The sequence below is a fragment of the Euprymna scolopes genome, chromosome 42, assembly GCF_053919585.1.
Source record: "Euprymna scolopes isolate OS-2025 chromosome 42, ASM5391958v1, whole genome shotgun sequence".
Lineage (NCBI taxonomy): Eukaryota > Metazoa > Mollusca > Cephalopoda > Sepiida > Sepiolidae > Euprymna > Euprymna scolopes.
Window position 1 is genome coordinate 808824 of NC_136523.1, and position 23629 is coordinate 832452.

The 23629-nt window shown below is 33.9% G+C and overlaps 2 protein-coding genes and 1 long non-coding RNA gene across 6 annotated transcripts in view; 1 reads left to right on the forward strand and 2 right to left on the reverse strand.

The window, feature by feature from the left end:
- Positions 1-23629, reverse strand: part of LOC145266906 (hexokinase-4-like) — a 274629-nt gene that overhangs the window by 141762 nt on the left and 109238 nt on the right. Inside the window, exon 1 of one of the 4 annotated variants that reach the window (XM_080122689.1) lies at positions 17691-18397. The exons of the other annotated variants lie outside the window; for them this stretch is intronic. Within the exon in view, the coding sequence (XP_079978815.1) occupies positions 17691-17786 (96 nt within the window). The 5' untranslated portion in view covers positions 17787-18397. Of the gene's footprint in view, positions 1-17690; positions 18398-23629 lie in introns of those variants that run through there. 4 annotated transcript variants of the gene reach the window in all.
- On the reverse strand, positions 4307-11132 carry LOC145266904 (uncharacterized). Its single transcript, XR_013864791.1, has 2 exons — positions 8191-11132; positions 4307-7876 (listed from the first exon to the last, which is right to left on the reverse strand). It is a non-coding gene; the product is annotated as an uncharacterized LOC145266904 (long non-coding RNA).
- LOC145266905 (uncharacterized) overlaps positions 20072-23629 on the forward strand; it is a 234888-nt gene continuing 231330 nt past the window's right edge. Inside the window, exon 1 of the mRNA XM_080122687.1 lies at positions 20072-21974. Coding sequence (XP_079978813.1) covers positions 21897-21974 — 78 coding nt within the window. The 5' untranslated portion in view covers positions 20072-21896. The remainder of the gene's footprint in view (positions 21975-23629) is intronic.

A 23629-nucleotide genomic window follows, 5' to 3' on the forward strand; every position in this document is an offset into this window, starting at 1 on the left:
TTTTTAAAGCGATATTATTAACAGTCAACATAGAAAGCATTGGAATTTAAGGAAAATTCCAGAGCCAGCTTAATTTGGTCATTCAAACCGGGGAATCATGCACCCCCCCCCCCCAAAAAAAAATGTAGCCAAATATCTAGTAATATCCTTTCAGCTTTTTGTAAGAGTAAATCTTCTGCTTGCATAAAGGACAATCTCTAGATTGGAGTGATATTTAAGCGAGAAGAAACAATTGATGGAACTTACATAAACAAGCCGCACATGCGTGGTTCCCCTCTGGTGCTGCATGTGAGATGACGCCACAAAAAAAATTTTGAAGAAATGATGAATGTGAGAAGTGTGAAGGGCCAACGTTGCTTTCACATTTTCGCCAAGTTTTAGAAAAATTTAATGGATGGAGCAAAAGTTATGAGATAAAAAGTGTCATTTTTTGCAATTTTGGGGCATTTGTGACCCCTTTTGAGCTCCTGGGAACATCGAATTCTAGTGAAAATGAACAAGACATATTTGAATTCAGCACCAGGGAAAACCACTATAAAGACATGCATAAAATTTTTTGAGTAATATAAAAAAAAAAAAAAAAAAAAAATCCAAAAAAGCATGTTTTTTCTAGCCCTAAAAGTCGCAGAGGGATGCTAACCAGAATTTTGCCAGAGTCACCCATACTGAATTTATATTAACAATGGGCTCCACATTTTGGCCAAATTTCAGAAAAATTTAATGGATGGATCAAAAGCTATGGGGCAAAATCTTTTGGCCATTTTGAGGCATTTTTTTTTTACCTTTTTAAGCCCCTGGGGACGCAACAGGAATTTTTGCAAAAAAATTATTTTCTTACTGTGCACATCTATTTAATGAAATAGAATTTGTGGCAAAATTTCAGGAAAAACTAATGGACGGTTATCTGGCAATCATCTGGAATAACGGACGCACTGAAAACATAAGTCCCTTTCCAATAAATATTATTGAGGGAGGAGGGAGTCATGGTAAAAATAAAGAGAATAGGCATCTTGAATCTATTAAAAGCAAAAAGCCTTCACTGCATCGTCAATGGTGTCCAAACTGCTGTTCTCCATCTCAATCTAAAATGTCAGCTCGTCGTTTTTGAGGGAAAATTAGTTTGACATAATTCTTATCTATCTATTGGATACTTGGGAGTCTGGACAATAATCATGAAAGACAATCAAGTTCTTGGGTTCAGATGGTTGTGTTCGGTGGTAGAATCACAATTGGTTAGCCATCTCTTGCTATTTTTCTTATGACTGCCGTGCATTTGGCCAGTGGCTCAGAGTGGTGCAGGCCAGGCAAGAAATCAGCTCAACCTGGCCAGAGTTTAAACAATGTAAATATGCAGCAAGTGTCATGTTTAGCAAGATGCATAAATGCTTACTGCAGATGGTTGGCCTGTAATGGGAGAAATATTTAGAAGCCAAGAAACTGTCTGACCTCTTTAAAATAATGTCTGATATGAAGGTTCACAGAGAAGTCAGCACACTAGAAATAAACTTTTACCCCAAATGACAATAAATCTATTTCAGCAAAATAAAAAGGTAGTTAGTTTGGCTTGTCAGTCCAAGAAACAGAAGGTGTAGCTTTGAGACTATAAACAAATGGATTGCTTATGTTTGTTTGTGAGAAGTTTATCCAGATTGAAAGTCCATCGTTCAGTAGGAAAACCGAGTTATTGTAGCATCAAGATGAAACATTCAAATGAAAATCTCCTGCTTTAGTAACAGCACTTTACCAAATTGAAAGATTAATCGATTCTCAAACCTACACAATCGCAAAAATGATCTGAAATCCAGTCTTTCCTCATGTACATTAATTCTAATTTTTAGAATAATTTTCTATTTAAAATCAACGATAGTGGAAAACAATGTTTTGCAGTTATCGTTTAATTCCTTAACATTAGATTTAAGTTAAAAATGGTGATTATCTTAAAATTAAAGAAAAGGTCAATCATGAATTCGACACCATTAAATTGACATTTCAGCTAGACTTTAGATATCTGCATTGTAATAATTTCATTGTAATAGAATCATCTTATTATGGAGTTAACTAAAAAAAAACATTTTACCGATTTAAAATCGGTTGAAATTAAAAGAAACATTTTCTAAAATTACAGTGAACGCACATAAACAAGTTCACACACACACTGAAAAATAGAACACACGCAAGGGCAGGGGATAATGATATTTGTGACGTCTATTTTGATTATTTGAATTAGTTTAAAAGATCAAAGGGCTATTTACAAAAGCTAACACTCGATTTTATGTAAATTTATATAAGATTTTGTTCCTTATTGTCTAATCTTTTTTAAAGTTTTTTTATTAGGCCAGTTTCCCTTACCATGACTGATACAAAGTGTTTCTTTCAGATACTATGTTTTTAAGTCCATATTTGATGACCTTTCCGTGTGGGGCTCTATTGAGATCATAGTCATTTGGGAACATTGCATCAATGATAAGAGCAGTTCTTCCAGGTTCGTGTCAGATAATATGTGGCTTATGTATCTGCCCCTCTGTATATCTGTCATACAACACAGTCATCTTTCATTTATTATAAAGTTTCATGCTCCAAGATAGTCCAAGATCTGTCAAGTTGCATATATATGCAACTGATAAACAGTTTGGGATTCATCATTTTAAATAGGTATCCCCAAACTTATTCTCATTACATTAAACATGTGAGCACATACTTTTACAAAAAGATAAATAGTATTATATTTTGTTAACTGAATCAGTCACCAAATTATAACCGTTCAGAGTTCAATGGAGATTAGAAAAGTTTCCATCTTGTGTGCTATTGGTTCAGAAGGAAAATTTCATTGTAAAACAAAATGCAGACTTCAAATGAAAATCTTCAATCATAATGGATGCAATATTTATTAGATCAACCCAATCTAACATTGGATAAAATCCAATTGCCAGTCGAAAAATAAAAACAAAGATATGAAAGCACAAATTTGAATATTCATATCAATGGTTAACACATTGAATCTTGATTTATAGCGCAGTAGAAATCCAACTTGACTTTTTATAGTGAATAAAAAGTCAAATTTAAACCATGCAGAACTAGATGTAAACAATTTTAGTTTTTTTTTTTTTTTTTTTACAAAGGCATCACCACATTATCAAGGCCCAGAGGCCACTCAAGGATAAGGGTTAAAGAGTGTACAGTAGAAGTTGGTCAATATAGTAATCATTAGTAATGAAAATTTGGTAAATTTAATAACTTATATGGAACGGCTCATCAAGAACTTATTTACCTTAGACTTGAACACAACCATATTGTAGTCAGCCGGAAAGCAGGAAAACGGAAGACAATTCCACAGGCGTGCAGTTCTAAGAAAGAAGCTTTGTTCATGGAATCTATGTTTAGGTTTAGGCACAGATAAAGAGTGGGGGAAATTATTGATAGTGTTTACAGCTAGACGAGTGTTTCTTGTGAAAGTTTGGCGAGGGGGGACCATAGATTGAAGCTCAGTTGAACACTTTCCATGAAAATAACGATACATCAGACAAACTCGCAACATCTCTTCTGTGAGATAGAGGTTGCAAGGAGGAGAAAAGGACATCTCCTACGAGGCTACGAAGTCTATTTTGAATTTAAACTTGGATTTTTTGTTAAAGATCATTTAAATCCTTATATTAAGCCTACCATATTGATAAGTGGCCCTTTTCTTTAAGAAAAGAAAATTCTACAATACCATAGACAGCAAATTTGAAAAACATTAAAATAAATTGCCAGTCACCGAAAATAATTCATAGCCTGGACAACAAAAAAATGACACAAGAAAAAGAATTGTACATTGCTAAAGTGCAAAAATTAACGTTTACATGTAAATTTTACCAAAGCAACAAAAAGAATGTAATCTGGCAAATTGAAATTGAATAGAATTTTACAATATTTACCAGTTTCCACACTAAATTTGGCTGATTTGTGATACCTAGTAAAATATATTCAGTTTGATGTCCACTTTAGAAGTTGGCATGTAATATTGCTATTATGTAACAATGCTATTATGCTCAAACAGTGTTCATTATGGTTCAAACCTCTCGGAACCGATCTGGTACTGCCCAAAAGGAACAAACAAATCCGACTGCTTTTTTGTTTTAGCAAAAGATATTACTTTTCAAGCAATGCCTGCTAGTTATTTCTTAACTGTTCATTTTGTTTGCTGTGAAATGAACAACACCCGGTCGTTTTAACACCAGCTTGAAAGTCTCTTGCCACCATCACAGGGTCACACGTCCTAACCCAGCTCACATTTTTCTTTTGCTGACTGAAGTCAGTCATTTTCATATTTTTCAACCACACTTCTCTCCAACCACGTGTTGTCCTTTTTTTATGTGACACAAGCCCATGAGCACACTTGCAAAAATGTTGCCGCTAATACCTTTGCCAGCCATTTATCCTCTGGCTGCTGCTATTTTCACATGCGTTCTGTTACAGGGTTTTAAGAAATTTACTTTCAAATCCAGCTAACCCTAGCCAGATCTTCATTTCTCAAGTTCATTTTTATCATTTCTTCAGCGTTCCTCCTTCCATGAACTAAACCTGCTCCCTTAACTGTTCTACATTTAATCCAAAAACTCATTCTTTTATGGCCAACGATCAATTTACCGTTCTGTACACATCTTCGCTATACTATACCAAATTTATTCTTCCTTTCACCTAATCAGAATTAATCCAGTCTTAAAGGATTACATTGTACATTTATCGCATCATTCTCATTCCTTGCACTGGCCAGGTTCCACACTACATACACATGCTTAATAGATTCATTAGGTTGACAGCAGTAATGGCAGAAGTGCCCTGAACTTCTGTGATCCACTTCTGACTACCACCTGCTTTATATTATGCTCTAATAATATCAAGGTAAAACTTCAAAAACCTTACCAGTTTTACCTTTTTCTGATACACTTACTCGACAGAGTGCTCATCTATCTCTTACACTTTTCATACAAATTTGTTAACCTCTTATCCAACTAGTACTAAAAGATTGAATTGCATTTGATTCTACCTGCCTCCCTCCAAACTCAACATAACTTTTCTGGGAGCGATTCCACACTAAAAGCACTCATTTGGATCTTTAACGTTTATTCGCAGACTTTCTTTCCATCAAATTCTTTAACTTAAGCAGATTGTTTCATAAGCAAGTATTAAAATCATTATCATCTCTTCCAGACAACGTGTAAAGAACTTGCTGGACAATGCTAAGACAAATGAAAAATGGACAAGGGAAAACCTTGATGTACTTCTACTGTAACTTTAAAATAATGTCAATAAATGTAACAGAAACTGAATTATTTCACTGTTCACTTTTTCTTTTTAATTGTAAGGTATTTTAATCCAATGAATATTTATGCATAAATGTTGTAATCAACATGTAACTACAAATAATTCTGCGATATTTGTTGTGATCTGCCTGGCCAGACAAGCTAGCGCTGCAAGGTTGATCTATTAATTAAAAAATTAGAATAAAGAACGTTATTTTTAAACTGGCTATTTGCAGTTTTTATAGACTTCAGCGATTTGTTACAAGTGCTTTTATGACCTTATTGCTTAGATTTACGGTTAGGGGTCAAATAATTTGTTTAACTGTCCTAAAAAATTTTAAATTGCCTGAAAATTAGAACTGATCCCAAACTAAATTCTAAATAATTTAAACTTGTTTAAAAATTTTAGTGAATTCACACAAGTTTCAGCAAGTTAAAAGTATGCAGGTCGATAGATAAATTCTATTGGGTTTGTTTTAACAATTTCAACTATTCTGCATAGAAGTGTTTAGGATTTGAGATTTTTTGGTAAATCTGTACTCTTGTATGCTAATAGTACGGGTTCGAGCCTGCCTGCCTACTACTTTTTTTTGTTCAACACACCTCCAAACACCCGGGAAACTAGGCTAGTCTATAAAACTATGTGCATATGTATTTTTTTTTCAAATGTTATCTTATAGACGAAAGCTCTCAAAGTGATGCTAGGGGGCTCAAATGATTACATTTTTTTTTTTTTGTGAGTTGGTTTTATGGTTTTTTAGCCAATTAAAATAGTTACAGAGTGAAAATATAAGGAATCAAAACTTGTGAAGCATGAATCGACTAAAACTGCTTTTATATGCATGTGAAAATCGTTATCCATTTTGTACATTCATCTTCATTTTGAATTCATATCCAACCCAGTGGTGACGTCACAGTGGTAACGTCACAAGCTTCATGGATATTTTTTGCTTTCGGTTTTAGTTGATGGCACTCAAGCCATAATTTTGCGCTTAAAACCACGTCTACATAGGGTACAATATCATGACATCATGGGTAGAGAATTGACTAATCCTATATACGAAATCCAGATAAATTAAACTTTATGCATATTTTAAGACCAGACAATGCTGGGTGCCAATAGAGTTTTGGAATGGAAGCTGAATCGATTTTATATTTTTAAATCTTTACTACAAATTGGGTACAATATAATCTCTACTTTACAGAAATTCTGACTAAATGGGAAATAATTCCTAAAAATATTGTTAGATCACGAAAACCTATTCATTTCCTCATGAGAGAAACAAGGACAGAACTTTAACGCCATTTATTCTCGGCTCAAAGAATTCCTGCAACTCAAATAGGAATTGCTGCAAATGATCGATCATGAAATGTTTCAAGATTTTGCTTTGAAAGCTTAAAGAGTCCTTGTAAGTTGATTGGACATACATCTACAGTTTTTGGGGTTTTTTTTTTTTATTTAAAAAGGTGTTATTTCAAAGGCTTGTTTCGACTAAAGCGTTTCCTTTTTTCACCTTTTCCTCTTACACATGTGAGCCTGGCTATTGCGGTTAACATTTTTGGGCATTCACACAGGTATGCGCTATTTGCATTTTTTTTAGGGAGTTGTTTAATTTGTTTTTGTCTTATGGCTCATACAGGTAATAACTATTAAATTTTGTCTATTTTTAACGCGAATAGGTCACAAAGCATAAATTGTTTTTGCCTCATTTTCCAGTTGTATTTTCTTTTAGGTAGGTATATATATATATATATATATATATATATATAACGTCTGAACAATATTTCATTCGAATTTCTAAAAAATTTGTTTCTGGTGTCTAAAATTAAAAGATTTAGATTTTTTCATTCTATTTATATTGTTTATAATATAAACAAATAATATATATATATATATATATATACAGTTTAAAACGTGGTGATGCCTGTGTAAAACAAAAAAAATAAATAATTGCTTATTAGTCTCTGTTTATATTGCTTTTTTTCTGCTTATTTTAAACTCACTTTCTGAAATACCGTTTACATGGTAACATACTGGTGACTATAGGAATTTAGTTCCTATAGTTATTTTGCCACTTAAACTCCAGTCTTGCCAACAAACATACCATACCCTGAAACATACCCTACTAGACAGATTAGTACACATAGGCAGACTAACACTGCAACCACAAAATTTTGTTCATTCATAGTGTTTGCACATGGGAAACCTGACAGTAATATCAAAGTTAAATTTTGGGCAAATTTTTTTTTTTTTTTTTTTTTTTTTACAGCCCCCCCCCCCCACAAAATGGGTGTCTCTTCCTAAAGCTGTTGTAAACATAGGGAGGTTGGGGGGGTTCATTCTGAAAGCCATTCTTAACATGGGGTTGGGGGATTGGGCAACAACAGCTGTACTTGAATTTTATATGGGGGAGGGGGGCTACCAGCAGGCAACAGGTCCTGCTAATTGATATATATATATATATATATATATATATATCAAAGTTTTTTTATAAATTCTTACCCCCTTAAAAAAGGTGCAAATTTTACAGACCTATTTTCGTAACATGGGGGAGAGTAGAACACCTAAAAAGTTCCCACATATTTAACAAAAACTGCTTTTAAAATATAAGTTGATTTAAAATTGAATACGTATAAAAAAAATTAAAAATCTGACTATTAGTTGATTTTTGCTAGATATTTTAAACACTGGTGCGTTTACGGCTTCAATATGATCACTACATAAGAATGTTTTCAAGCATCGATAATGTAAACACTATTTTCGTCTCGTATTTTCATACACTAAAAAAATGTAAAGTTTATTTGCCTCCTTTTTTAAATGGTATGAAAGAAATATTAAATGAAAGTCACATCGTGTTACATAGGGGTAAATCTGTCTTGCATTGGATATATATACACACACACACACACACACACGGGCGTGGGTCAGAGGCTACTAAGGAGTGAGAGAAAGTTGTAAGTTTTGCTTTCAATTCTAGCTGTTGGCACCCAAGTGATATATTTTAGTTTAGTTTTTTTAGAAACATATTTAGGGGGTAAACTATCGAGTTAGGATGTTAAAAAAATTAATATATACACACCAATTTTAGCCTCAGATGAAGGCTTTGAGTTATTAATGAATTCAGAAAATCGCCATGCAATATGGAGAAGCCCAGATAACAATTTGGCCCATCCTTACATTGTCTTCACAGTTGACTTGTCCTTGCTAGAAAATATTTAGTTTCAATGGTAATTTCTTAGGACTTTAAAAAAGTCGTTTAATTACGAAATTAATCAATGCATTTCGATTAATGTGATCAAATCGGACATTTTAATCTTTAAAACAATTACTTTTCCTCTCCAAAATTGAAAGAAATTTTAACACTTTCGAAACGAAAGTTACTCCATTATTTAGTATTAAGCTTAAAAATACTTATGTGCATACTCTTCACGGAATGAAGACGTCATATTCCGAAAATTACGTTTTTTTTTTTTTTTTTTTTTTTTTTTTTTAAAGAAAATCAAATTTTATGACCAAGCAAGACTGATCTTTGGTTGGCCACATTTTGGATCCAGCATAAGGGGGAGACAACTAAATTCGAACTATCGAGATTAAAATCAGTCTTATAATTGATACATTAGTGTTAAAATAGTAAAAATGTTTTTATTAGTTAAAAAAAAATCAATTTACGTAATTTTTCGAATATGATATCTTCGTTCCATAACGAGTATGTACATCATAAAAGTTTGTATTTCTAAACAAGCACCATAATTCTTAGAAAATTCTGTATTAAAACATTAAATTAAATCATTTCATTAAATAAAAACTTTACCATAACTAAATCAGTTAATTCTTACGTACATGATTCACTCCTAAACTAATTAGCTGACCATTATGAAATTTGCAACGGCTACATGTAAGGAATATAAGGAATCCAATTGTGGATTTTATTTAATTTTATGCAAAGAGAACAAATAGGGAAGGTGAAAAGGCAAATATTTCTGATTTCTGCGAAATTAGATAGACATCAATCAATATTTCAAATTTCATTTTCTTTGTAGTATTTTAATTCCCAAACGTCCTTAAGCCCTAAATTTCAATTTTTTTAGAACAAAAAATGTAATGAACTTTGATCAAAATTAGAATTCTAAACACAAGGTTTAGTATGTACTGTTTGGATCCTTCAGACTACTGTTCTCGTCTTGAGTGCCATTTTCACAAGGGTTCCGTTCGAAATTCCGTCCACATTCGTGTTCGACAAGATACATCTTAAGGTTGGAAGCTACAGCGACTGAAATATGAAAATGACACTCCAGATGAGAACAGTAGACCAAGAAACCAAATATGAATAATCAATCATTATCTCAAAAATCCAGAAAAGTAAGGTTTAGTATGGTTACATGTTGATCTTAGTCTTCGTAATCGGATATAAAAGTGGTGCAAACTGTTTTAGTTTCATGTTTTTAGTAATGCAACTCAAGGAAGAGTTAACGGATTTGTCAGGTGGACGGTATGACAAACCTCGATTGGTGACGATGGTTGAAACTAGGTATTGTTCAAAAAAAAAAAAAAAAAAAAAAAAAAATTATTAAGATTCCAAAGCAATACCCGGCAGTTAAAATTTTTAATCAAATGCAATTAATAGATTAAATTTCAGAAAAAAAAAAAAAAAAACGCAAAGAAAATATCTTGTTGGGTTTATTATTTTAATTGAGGTCATTTGTAAGGCTTGGTTATTTGTTCAAAACTGGTTGGTTCAGTTCGACGAAGGTGTGTGCTGAAAACCAAGGTGAAGGTTATAGCGTCATTCAGCTTTTTTCCGACCACGTGATTCGATTAGAATGAGGATCGGAGATAGAAAGAAATGATATTTAAAGAGAGTAGTTTAATTTAGTACACAAAAACAAAGCATTTGTTTCATATACAAAAAAAAAATACATACACAACAATTTCTAATTCTCAGTTTAATCGTAGCAGAGATAGTAGTAAAAAATCTCAACCCATCTCACCTGTTTTCGCCCACACTTTCGATAAAACTGAGCGTTCGTCTTAAATTTATTTTCAAATGATATTGTATTTTACACAATTTTGTTTGAAAATGCCGCTCGAATAAGTTAAAGGCAAAGTATAGTTTTATTTCCGAACAAAAGTAGATTAAAAATTCCAAAAATACAATTCTATATAAATAAAAAATAGTCTACCTATTCGACGTTGCCCGGGAATCTTTCATTTTGCTCCGATCATTTTTCCAACTACTAATAACACTTAAATAGTCGACTTGTTTATGAAGACACTAAAATGCATTATGATGGCGATTAAATGTTTTGCTTGTGCTGTATAATTAGTGAAAAAAATGACGGGAAAAATAACTTAAGAAAATTTCAAACGTTACAGAGCTACAAACATTGTAAGATTTATGAAAATTGTTATTTTTACTTAGCCAAACACGAGCAAAAAATATTTTAGGTGGTTAATTTCAGGCTTAAAACTCCGGCTGGCAACCACTTCTCTTTCAAGTGATGGTGACGACCACGTAAAAAAATACGTAGAACGACACTCAAGAACTAATCACAATGGAGATTAGAAAAGGTTTCAATATTGCGTTTAAAATTCTAATACAATGACCTGTTTCAAATTGGGAAGTCGTTTTTTGGTGACAGGTGTCATTATTGGCTCAATAGTATATATAGAGATCGTTGAAATATCTCGCCTAAACGCTAGATAACATTGTTTTTTTTGTTTGTTTTGTTAATTAGTATTAATTGATAAAAAAAATTTTTTGACAAATTTTTATTCAAATGCGTCCATTTCCCCCATCATTGTTTTAACAGTGTCGCTCTCATTTTAAATTCGTTAAAATGCGTAAAATGATAAAAAAATTTGTGTGTGTGTGTGTGTGTGTGTGTGTGTGTGTGTGTGTGTGTGTATATATATATATATATATATATATATATAAACACCGAAAAGGTAAATTTAAATTTAATTTTAGGAAAAGTAAAATTCAAAGTAAACACAATTACTGAAACTAGGTGAGGTAGGTATAGTTTACTTCAAATGAACACATCCATTTGTTGTGCTTACGTGAATAAGACTTGAAAATATTTAAAATGTCAAATTAAAACTTTCATTTTCATCAAATTGAAAAAAATGTAATAACGTGTTGCTATGGTCACATCAAAACAAAGTTCAGATAGAAAATATTGAATTTAAAATTAATTCTTGCTACAAAATCTTTTCGCGATATGAGGCCGAAAAATAACCAAGTTTTCACCTTGACGAAGCAAAGACTAATTTACTTAGGACTTGCCAATTTGAAAGATTTTGGTGTAATTTAAATTTTCATTTTTTTTTTCTCGCAATGAAAATAATCTCGATAAAGGAAAAATTTGAATTCTTACGAAAAACAGTGAAATTTAATCACTCGCAAGCACTTATTTGAAACGAAAGAAATCGGAAAAATTACGTTTTTACGGATAAAAAAAGATACTAAAAAGACATTTGATTTGACTGTTGGATTACTCAGATTTAGTTTTTTGCTTGTTTTATTTTGTTTAGACCTAGACAATTTTAATTGTCTTAGATTTTTATTTTCCGAGAAAATTTTTCATCCGAAAGTTTGGAAAATTTCAATAGTTAAAAATAAAATATAATCGCTAGTGGCGATGTCGACTTTTTTTTTTTTTGAACAAACAAAAATAAAAGCAGAAACATCTATTGATAAAGGTTTTAAAGAGAAAGTAGTCGTTATTCAGAAAGATAAATGAAAATGTCAAATTTATAGACAAAAAAAAAAAAAAAAAAAAAAAAAAAAAAAAAAAAAGGTAAGCCTTGTCGAGAGCGCTGTAGGGGTTGTTTTGAAAATGGAACGGATTTTTTTTTTTTTTTTTTTTTTTTTTTTTTTTAATTGCGAGTGCGCCAATACAACCGAAAGAATAAAATTCAACAATGGTATTTTTATAAATTTAAATAAATAAATAAATTTAAAAAATTATATATATATATATATATATATATATATATATATATATATATATATATATATACACACAATTTTATTAACGACATTAAATAATTTGTAAACGAAAAAGTTAATTTGTAAAATTTTTGGTATATTTTTAAACTCCAACTCCTGAAATGTCGACTATAATTGTCAGCAAACTCGAAAATCTGAGAACTTCTTTCGGAATAAACCCCCAGGTTAAGAATGGCTTTCGGAATAAACACCAAACCTCGTCAGCATACCCAAAAACCTATACAAGTTGACATTTCAAATGTGAACAGCGAGTTTTCGATTTTGTTAGTGCATGCACAATTAAAACGGAACGAAATTTAAATTTCCGTTCTATTGAGAAAAAAAAAAAAATCGGTACAAATATAGAATTTAAAAGCCAATACTTAATTTTACCTAGAACATTGTAATAAACGCCAATTGTGTGCAAAATATTCGAACGGTATCTAACATTGAAACATTTAAATTCTAATATTTCTTTAACAAAATAAAAGATGTAGATGGGGGGGGCAATCTTGATAGTGGTCTGGCGGTCGAAAAATACACCATACCTTTTTATCCTTTAAGAAAAAGGATAATTTAAACGTAGTATTTATTTAGACAATTTAATTCTAGCCAGTATTTACTTCCTATCTGCCGATTTCAGTTCTTTAATAGGGGATAATTGCGTCGACACTTTATGTGATTAGTAATAGTCACCCCACCCAACCCAAAAAAAGGAGAAGGAAATGCCTGACAAGATGGGTTCCGGAGACCGAACAGATACTATACTGATTCTAGCCAAAGGCCGAATCTGCTCCACAAGTTTTTAATGCGAGGAAAATCCAGCCTCTTAATCTGCTTTATAAAATTGCCTCAAGAGTGTCCTCCTCGGGATGACAGCCGAATTTCGAATTATTTAGAAATAAAATTTAAACCAATTAATTTACAAGTTAGGCACAAGGTCATAAAACTGGTAATGATTGGAGGAGCACCGTTGGCCACCCCGTCTTTTAATTATATTCAGACACATTCGGTCAACAAGAATCGTTCTTTCCACTTCAGCAATTGCCAAAACACCACATCTATCAACCAAGGGTTGAAAAGTCAATTTCAGAATATTTTCCGTTGAATGTTACTTTGTGATATTTTCCTCCTCGCATCTATTCCCTTCGTTCGCCATCCTCTAAAGCAATACCCCCTCCATTGGAAAGATGCAATGTAGTACTTAATCGTTCGTCATGATACCATCCTCCCAGGAATTTCCTCCTCCATTAGAAGCAGGTTAGGTGCTGTAGCAACAAAGGTTTCATTACGCCATGCATTAAACAACTTTTACGGCTGTTAACTATTCTTTCGCCTCCAAAAATACTGTAGAAAATTAGTTTCATGAAAAATGATGCGTGAATAAAAACTCCAATGCACTTTCATCCTAGATCAGTTTTGTTTTGTTTTTATGTTTTGGTTACTTCTCCCACTCGTATTGCAAATACGTAACAAAATACTGAAAATTATTTTGTTCAAATTTTTGTGTTCGCTGGAAATGTCCAGGTTTCATCTACCTGATTATCTTGGATTTAGAACATTTTTCTCTTAAACCCAAGATAAGCAGATAGAAACCTGGGTATTTTATGCGAACACAGCTATTATAAAAAACCTAGACACCTCTAAAGCATGTGGACCAGATCTCATCCCGGCTGTGCTATTAAAAAAATGCTTTGCCGAGGTTGCTCCAGTTCTGTCTAAACTTTACAATAAATGCCTTAACGAATCTTGTTTTCCCGACTGCTGGAAAACCGCCTCTGTGGTACCAGTCTTCAAGAATTCTGGTGAAAGAACTGACCCACTAAATTATCGCCCCATTAGCCTCCTCCCGCTTTTCGCCAAAATATTTGAGTCCTTAGTTAATCAAGTCCTAGTCCAGCACCTAACAGCTGCTAAACTCCTGACTGACAAACAATATGGATTCAGGCAAGCCCGTTCAACAGCAGATATCTTAACTGTAGTTTCTGAACGTATATACCGTTCATTGGATAAAACAGGGGAGGGTAGAGCGGTGGCCCTTGATATATCTAAGGCTTTTGACAGGGTATGGCACGATGGTCTTCTAAGGAAAATTAGATCATATGGTATCACTGGAAGAATTCATAACGTAATTAAATCCTTCTTAAGTAATAGAAAAATCAAAGTTGTCCTCGACGGACATACATCCAAACAATATGACAAATGCGGGAGTGCCTCAGGGGTCTATCCTTGGACCTCTATTGTTCCTGATATTCATAAACGACCTCCCTGATAATATTGTTTCGGAGATGGGTATATTTGCCGATGACACCACTCTATAACAGATATGAGGGGAAAACAAATGAACACATATCCAAGAAAATGGCAGAAACACTAGAGGATGACCTCCAATCCGTAGTGGAATGGGGACAAAAATGGTTGGTCTCATTCAATGCTGCTAAGACTAAGCTTGTTTCCTTCAATAACTACAAGAAACCTTCTCTACCACCAATAGCAATGGCCAAGAACACATTGCCTGAAAGTACTTCTTTTAAACTCCTCGGCCTAACGTTTACAGGGAATATGAACTGGAATAGATACATTGAGAGCATTGCCAAGGCTGCTGCAAGGAAGGTTGGCTCCCTCTACCGTGCTAGAAAACTACTTACGCCTGCCAGTATCCTATACCTCTATAAGGCAACCATTCGCCCATGTATGGAGTACTGTTGTCACATCTGGGCTGGTGCATCTGCTGCTTGTCTCTCGCTCCTGGACAGGGTTCAAAAAAGAGTCGCCAACCTGATAGGTCCTGAACCGTCATCTAGGCTTCAACCTCTGTCCCATCGACGAGATGTTGCATCCCTCTGCCTGTTCTACAAATACTTTAATGGTGAATGCTCTGACGAACTGCAAAACCTTGTACCTCCCCGACGTAACTACCCCCGACAAACCCGACAAGCTACTAAGTCTCATCCCTTTACAGTGGAGATCCCTAGGTGCAAGAAAGCCTTTTACTCCAATAGTTTCTTCCCCAGAACTGCGGGTCTTTGAAACTCCCTTCCGGGATTCTGCTTTCCCAACTGCAATGATATGCAGAAGTTCAAGTGTAATGTTAACAAACATCTTTCTACTCTTCTCCCTTCATAATGACCCCGCTAATTAAGTCCCTAATAGTAGCCCCCTGCTTCAAAGTGGCACTGTGCCTTGTTTGGGGTGAAAATTGAATAAAAAAAAACATTTAATTCTTGTTACGCCTCACTGATGCTTTTTCTAATACGTGATGTAAAATTGAAAGAAACCAAATAAGTGTTCAATAATCAGTTCTAATGCATTTTATTTTTTAATACATTAAAGTGTCGTCTGTTCATAACTAAAAAACATTATCTGGTGTTCCGGGATTTTAAAGTATGTAACTTTCTTATATTTCAATTATCACTTAGTATAGTAAATCGTTTCTTATACAAAAAGGTTCATGAAACTGAAATCATTTCCTGTAAAAACTTTCAATTTTACCCATATAAACTAGAGAAATGCACAATTAATGTGTAAACAGTTTAATCGTGTAAGAATCAAGATGGATGCCATCAGTAATTTCGTAAGCATGAAACAGCCTTGACCCTGCGATCAAAACCAAGATCGTGTGAAACGGAACGAACGAGGCAAAGCTGGCTAGTCGGAACATGACAAACTTATACTTTTGTAGAATAAATGCAAGAAAAAAAAAAAATGATAAAAAGTTTAAATTAAGTTAAAATGACAATTCATGTAGAATGCAGGCGATGCAACAAAGGATTTCGAATATATGCACATTCACTCTCCACAAATTCAGATAAGAACTAAATAAAAATTGCTTAAGTTATTTAAATTTGTCATGTTTTTTCTTGCATTTATTCTACAAATGTAAAAATACGTTTTGTCATATTCCTACCAGTCAGCTTTGACTCATTCGTTCAGTTTCATTCGCAAGGTCAAGGCTGCTTTAGTGCTTCATGCTTACGAAATTGCTGTGGCATCCATCTTGATTCTTACAAGAAAAATGTTTATACATTTTAATTGTGAATTAATGTAGTTTACTCATAAACTACATTTTTTAATCGAAATGACTCCTGTAATGATGTTTAACATTTTGAATGCCTTATCACCCGCGAACATTTAGCAACTTAACTATAATTACCTATTATTCTTATACATAAGAGTAAATAAATCATAACATTTAGTAAGATTTCACTTTAGGCGATAATTTTACAAACTTGCCAGTCAGACTAAGGGTCAGTGTTAAGTATCAAAAGAAATTGGTTAATTGTCCTATAACTACCTGATAATCATTTTGCGTTAAACTTTTACACAAAACTGATCCCCCACTATTAATGAAGTTTAGTTTTTTCAGTCAATTTTTCTATCTTAACACGTAATCGCAGAGAGAGCAGAATATCATTATGTGATGGGAAACCTTTTTAATTATTCAAACAAAAAATTGAGCGTCCTCACCGCTTCCGGTAACAGGCTTGCACAAAACTTCGAGGGACTTGAGCTGACTGTAACCAAAATTTTCATTCAAAATGAGGAAACGTTAGTTTTGTTTTAATATAGTAAGGAAATCGCTCAAAAAAACATTGACAATTGTTAATAGATGTTCTACTTGTTTTCAGGTCTTTTTTTTTTTTTTTTTTTTTTTTACAGTTCTGTAATTTTATCAAAAAGAACGTTCAAAGTTTACAAAAACTTACGCTTTTATGTATAACATTTTAACAAAGTAAAATTAATGAGGGGTGATATGCGTTGGAGAAATACTAGAATGTGATGGATGTGTAATGAGGTTTAAAGACAGGCTTATATTTGAAAAGCTCATAGTAAGATTAAATCAAGACAGTTTAAATAGAGAGCTAGCTATTAAGTGTAGAACAGTTACGGTAGCAGGGTCAGTTAGCAGGGGAAGGTCAAGGAAAACGAGAGATAGTGATAAGCATGGATTTAAGATACGGATACTAAAGATCTAACCATTGTGAGAGCTGTGTAAAACTTCCGATTAAAAGATTCAGCCCTTTAAAAAACAAGTACTTTTTATGCTTGCCACCAACGAGAGGAGGAAAGGAAACGGACAGAGACACACACAAGGATACGGGGACACACAAGGAAAGGGACAGACACACACACACACAAGAAAAGGGGCAGACAGACACACACAAGGAAAGGGGCACACACACACACAAGGAAAGGGACACACACACACACACACAAGGAAAGGGACACACAAGGAAAGGGGCAGACAGACACACACAAGGAAAGGGACAGACCAAAAAAATACCGTAGTTTTAATATATGAATTATTTTTTTATAATAGCGCGGAATGGTTTAAAACGTCCTTTCCTCTTTAGAAGTATATTCGCCAGTATAAACATTTGATGGTGGTTTGGTGTAGAATAAGGAAATAACTTACCGTTTGAGGTCGCCTAGAACGTCCTTGGCCACTCGAAGATCTTTTAGTTCCCATGGAAACTGAAGATGAAGCGACCTTTGAACACTTGGGATCCATTTTTTGCGGGGTTTGGTAAAAGGACGAGATTATTAAACTATTAATAAAATAGCGCTCTTTTTTTTCTCTCTCTCTCTCTCTCTTTCTCTGATGACCAGGTCAAACAGTAGTATAAATTATAGTATCGGTGGCAACTAGCGGGTAGTGTAATTAAAATGTAATCCAATCCAGAATAATTTTTATCTTTGATTTCTTTTCGCTTTATTCTAGTGGGGACATCACACTTAACGTCCCCACTTTTAATAAAGCTTTAAATTTATAAAAAGGTGTATATTTACAGAAATTCGTATTTTGCGTATTTTTTAGTAGTAAAATTGATTGTGGATTGATGAGTTTGGGGGCTTGGCTTTTTTGTTTCGTTTTTTCCACTCCGATCAGAGCTTCCAGAAAAGATCGTGTAAGACCATGTAAAACCAATGGGCACTCATCGTGAATAATATTGTGAATAACAAATAGTAAAAATAAAAGATAAAAGACGCGAGAGAAAGAGGCCTCTTGATGAGCGAAAGCCCGAAACGACTGGGGGGAAAGGAAGAGGACAAAACTATATTGGTGCGACAACGAACGAAGTAGTTTTCATTACAACGATGATGTCGATTCCACTCTTACTCGCTCTCGATATCTTAATTTCTTAATCGTGGGAGGGGGGGGTATAGATATATATATAGAGAGAGGGGGGGGACATAGATAACTATAGAAAGATAAATTTCATAATTAAATAATACTTTTCATTCTAACAATTAGTGTGGAAGATGATTGTCAGTCATAGTATTCGAACCTCGTACATTGATCACCTTAACTCCTTTTCCGACACAATCCCTCATATATTTTTGGTCTAGATCAAGGTGTAGTATATTCTTAAACGCGTGACCTGTCACAAAAAAAAAAAAGAAAAAGAAAAAACTGCACTGTCGCAATATTTCTGTATCAATCCAAAGTGCCCCTTTTAAGAGATCTAGGTTTTTTTTCAACATTAAAACGGATAGTGTGTCTAACTGCCCTCGTGGTGAAGTAAATATGAACCCCGTTAAGGTGCCTGCTGCGCCGGATAGTCTACAATGAAATAATAGTCCGAAATCCGAGCCGCGTCTCTCCTAAACAGACCTTGTTCAGTGGCGACGAAGTTATGGACGATTGGAAACAATTCAGGGACGACTGGCATTATTTCGGATTTTTCATTCTCCCAGCCTGCCATAGTGTGGGAAGGGCGTTTGGGTTCATACCTTTCCGAGGTTATTAGTGATAATGAGCCGTCGTTGCCTTAGATATAACACGAACTTACTTCACCGACGCCCCGCCCTGCTCCACATGCTTGGAAATATAAAAAAAATCTTAAATTTTCTATATTTAACAGTGGGCGATAGAAATTGAGAGAACGGAATATAAAGACGAAAAAAAAAAGGGGGGGTAAATGACCTCACCTATGTAAAGGTAGAAAAGAATACCCATGGGAGAGGGAAAAATGTGGGTGGAGGGCGTTTACACAAGGCAAAAAAAAAAAAAAAAAGTGTATTTATTGCATATACACAGCAATTTTTTTTTTTTTTTTTTTTACACGTAATCAAACAAGGCCAAATTACAGATTAACACAGCTAAATCACACCCAGATGCACACTTGGGGAAAAAATTCTACTTTTTTTAGGCGATTAAGTATGAGTATTCTTAAAAGTTTCGACTTAGTGGGTGAATTAATGAATGGGTGATAAATTAAAGGCGGACTTGAACGATAATTATCCTCCTCCCCGTACATGTGTCCAATAATCAACCGAAAAAAAAAAAAAAAAAAAAAAAAAAAATTGCAAAAAACCGAAAGCCGCTTTTAACATGAGGTTGGGGTCCAAATTAAACTTAAAATTCTCTTCCATTCTAAAAAAAATTATTTTTAAATAAAAATTATGGCAGTTAGCCAAATTTTTCTACCATTAACCCAAAGTCCGATTGGCAAATATGAAGGAAAAAAAAAAAAAAAAACCGCACATATTAAATTTTATCTTCCAATAGCAAAAGAATTATTAACTGCCTTAAAACGCTAGAATGACCTGGAAATACAGAGAAAATCACTAATTTATATTCAAATTAGATCCTCACTTCACTAAATTAAAAACTTTTATTATACAAAGTTTTCCAATGTGTATTGTATACCTAAGAAAAAAAAACGCAGGTATACACATACGTCCCAGAGACACTGTAACCCAATGTTTATTTTCGAAAGACGACAGAAAGGGAAACTGATTTTAAACGCAATTGTTTAAATAGCAGCAGAAGCAATAGTTTTCAATGTTAGTAAATGGAGGGGGGGGGGCACTTTGAAGGAACTCACCACGTTAGTGAACTGTTTGTCTTTAAGGGAGGTATATTTTAAAATCAAACCCGATTATCGAATTACGAACATAGCATTTCAGTTAATCAAAAAATGTTTAATTAAAATAAACCACCCGATTACAATCTATTAAGCGTCAATTTTTCTTTAAAATTAACTGCGTATACAGTAGCTGTACACACAAGGATAGTTGCGAGTACAACAGCGCGTACTTTTTCCGATTATTGACCGATTGTTCCTAATTTACTTGCCTCCCCTCTAGAGCACAGTTAGACACAAGATGGGTTATTTTTAATGTGGGAAAATCCAGCTTAAAAATAAAGTTTTAAAAAAAAGGCACTCTGAATAGGAACAAAAATAAAAATTGTCTCGGTCATGAACGATTTCTCTTCCGCTGACTGAGGATAGAAAAGGTGAAGTGTAGCATCAGAACAGATACTACACTGGTCTTGACCCCAAGACCAAATTGTATTTCGTTTTAAGTTAAAAAATAAAAATCTTTTTGATGTTTATTCGACAAAACATTTTGAAGAGTAGCTTTTGATGAATTACAAATACGATTTAAAACTAATCTTGGAGTTTCAGGACTGTAGTAGTCATAAGGGTAAAAGATCAGTCAATATATTCAGAGTGTGAAGATGCGTGTATAAGTAATGAGTAGCATGATATCGTTGATTCATCTTCATGTTGAGAGTTTGCCCGACTCTTGATACAATCTGGAATGTTTAAGATGAAAATGCTGATATGCAAGTCATCAAGTCCAAAACGAGTTTTGCAACTTGCCTTCCCTTGGCTCAAAGACAGGTTGGTGAAAACCTATTTCGTTGGCCCGTTCTTATAGGAGTTTCTAAGTTCAGGTCAGTTTACTATTTTCAGACCTGTTACTTTCTAGGGTTTGGAACAATTTTCATTGGTTGAAAATAATCGAGTTCATATTACTGGGAAAACTTATTTGGAAGTGACAAAAACAAAAAAGTGGAACTAAACGAAGCAGAGATAGATAAGGCCATTTGCTTTTTAAGAAACATTTTGCGATTCAATTGCCACAATTACAGCCACCCTGCACATTATTTTAATGTTAATTTTAAAACATTGCAAGTTTTGAATGGATCAAAAATATAGTAAAAATTTTAAGTGTTTGAGCTGCTTATACCCATTCATAAAATTGAGGTTACACATGGTTTTCTCCGAATTCGCTGTCATTGTTCATTTCAAATATTCATTATTTAACTGAAAATCATTAACTTTTAGTGAATTTGGTCCTTAATATGTGTTCACCTAGTAACTATAGAATCTGTAAAAGATTAATGACTGTAAAAGATTAATCAACATGGATGAATTCTCTTTTCAAGGATGTAACGGGGGGGATTGACACCAAATTAGCAGACAAACTGAATCCATGGTCACAAAATCAGCAACGTGCATTACCCATCGCTACTGAGAATCCATGTTGGGTTTTCTCAAAGGTTGTATTAAATGCTATTATGTTAGTATGCGTTATTGCTGGTAGAAATGCACGATTTGAGTGACGTTTTTTTCTTTTTTTTTTAAAGTATTCCGATACACGATGGAAAGGTTCACAAACTAAAACAGATCGAGAACCACTGGGCTAGATTTCGTTTATTAGTTTCTAATTCTTTTAGGAATCAGGCTCTTACAGGAGGGACCACATGTTTACTGGAGTACATAGATGTATTCTACAGACGACAGGCCTGCAATGGGAAAAATATTTACCTAGAAGAAAGACTCAAAGAAATCGGTTAGATAATTGAAATCAAGTTTTCTTGGATATGTTACATGCTGAGATGTTGAGCCACTTGAGTAGCCAAAAATTAATGCAGACTCCAGATAACCCTAACCCACCTCAGGTAAGTAGATTTTTATTCCCAGTGATAAAACTACCACGCATTTTTCAAATAGGTTGGCTACACCAAATGATACCAATATCATAAATAAAAGTCTTTCAAGATGTTGACCATCTTACCGTTTATTTCTTTATATTGAAATGCTCAATTCTTGACAGCACATGTTTCATAGCACAGAATCATTCATGTAATTTTTTTAAAATTGATTCCGCCCTTTGAATTTTTCTTCTGAGTTAACGTAACAAGAAAAACAAATGCAACTTCTCTTCAGATTTTTTTAGATCTTGTAATCCGGTCAATATTTCTTTGTTTTAATGTTGAAAAGTTCTTTTGCTTTTGAGGAGTTAAGGGTAGAATAAATTGCACGATTCTGTGCTCCGAAAAAGGTCAAGAATTGAGCATTTCAATATGCATTCATTTATTTATATATGCTCTGTAGTTACATTGAGTTCCATACATTAAGGGATTGGAGTGTGAAATAATTGAATAAACCCATTTCCACACACACACAATTTGGTTGGGAGATGCAAGTTTTTCAGGTGTCATTAGAACCATAAATTAAAAGGTTTAAAACTTGAAGTGTGATCTTGGAAGAAACTCCTTTCCATAAGTTGTGATGGATTTTGACCTTAGATAGTGTCAAACTTCATTCGGATGAAGTTTACAAGATGATCATGACCTGCGCAAAGGGAGGCAACTGTGGTCTTGTGGTTAACGACGCTGACAACTTGGGTGTCCAGAGTTCAAATCCAGTATGTTCCACAAAAATTACAAGTTTTGTACAGGTATTTAAAACTGTTGTAGACCCTTAAAGATTTCGTTTGCTATTATACAAACTATGAGATGACTGATATATTTATGATTTCAGGTTCAAATGAGCAGGTACAACAGGAATTGGAATACACTAAAACCCCGATCGTCACAGCTGGTGAATTTAAAAAATGCAATCTGGACGTGAAGACACTAGAAGAATGATATGCAATAAAATTGTTTTAAATTTAGGTAAAAATGCCACAAGCATATGGAATGCTTCAGACTGCTTTTGGACCATCTTGCATGAAACAATCATCAGTTTTTGAGTGACAGATTCAAGGAAAGTAGGGAGTCTGAGGGATGATATGTGAGAGGAGTAAGGAAGATGCCAAAGTTGATTGGCCAAATATAGAATTTCATGGATAAGGACAGTCATGTGTCTAGAGATAAGTGCACAGTTTTATGTCAGTGTAGAAATTGTAAACAATTATTCATGAGGAACTTAAGATGCGGAAGATTTGCACAAATGCATCAGTCCACAACTCCATCTTTGTCACAGACTATTTAACCAAGATGGGCATCAAGACAGTTCCTTACCCACCCTGTAGTACAGACCTTACTCCCTGCGACTTGATTCTTGCCTAAGCTCAAGGAAAACCTTAGAGGCTGTTGTTATGAGAATTGAGGAGATGAAAGAGACTGACGAGCGTCATTGGCACTCACACAAGACTTCTATGGGCCCTTCCAGAAGTTGTCGGAACAATTGCCTTGCAGCTGGAGGAGATTACTTTATAGGGGACTAAAGTGTCATGTATGTACTATCGATCCGAGTGTCATGTATGTACTATCGATCCGAGTGTCATGTATGCACTATCGATCCGAGTGTCATGTATGCACTATCGATC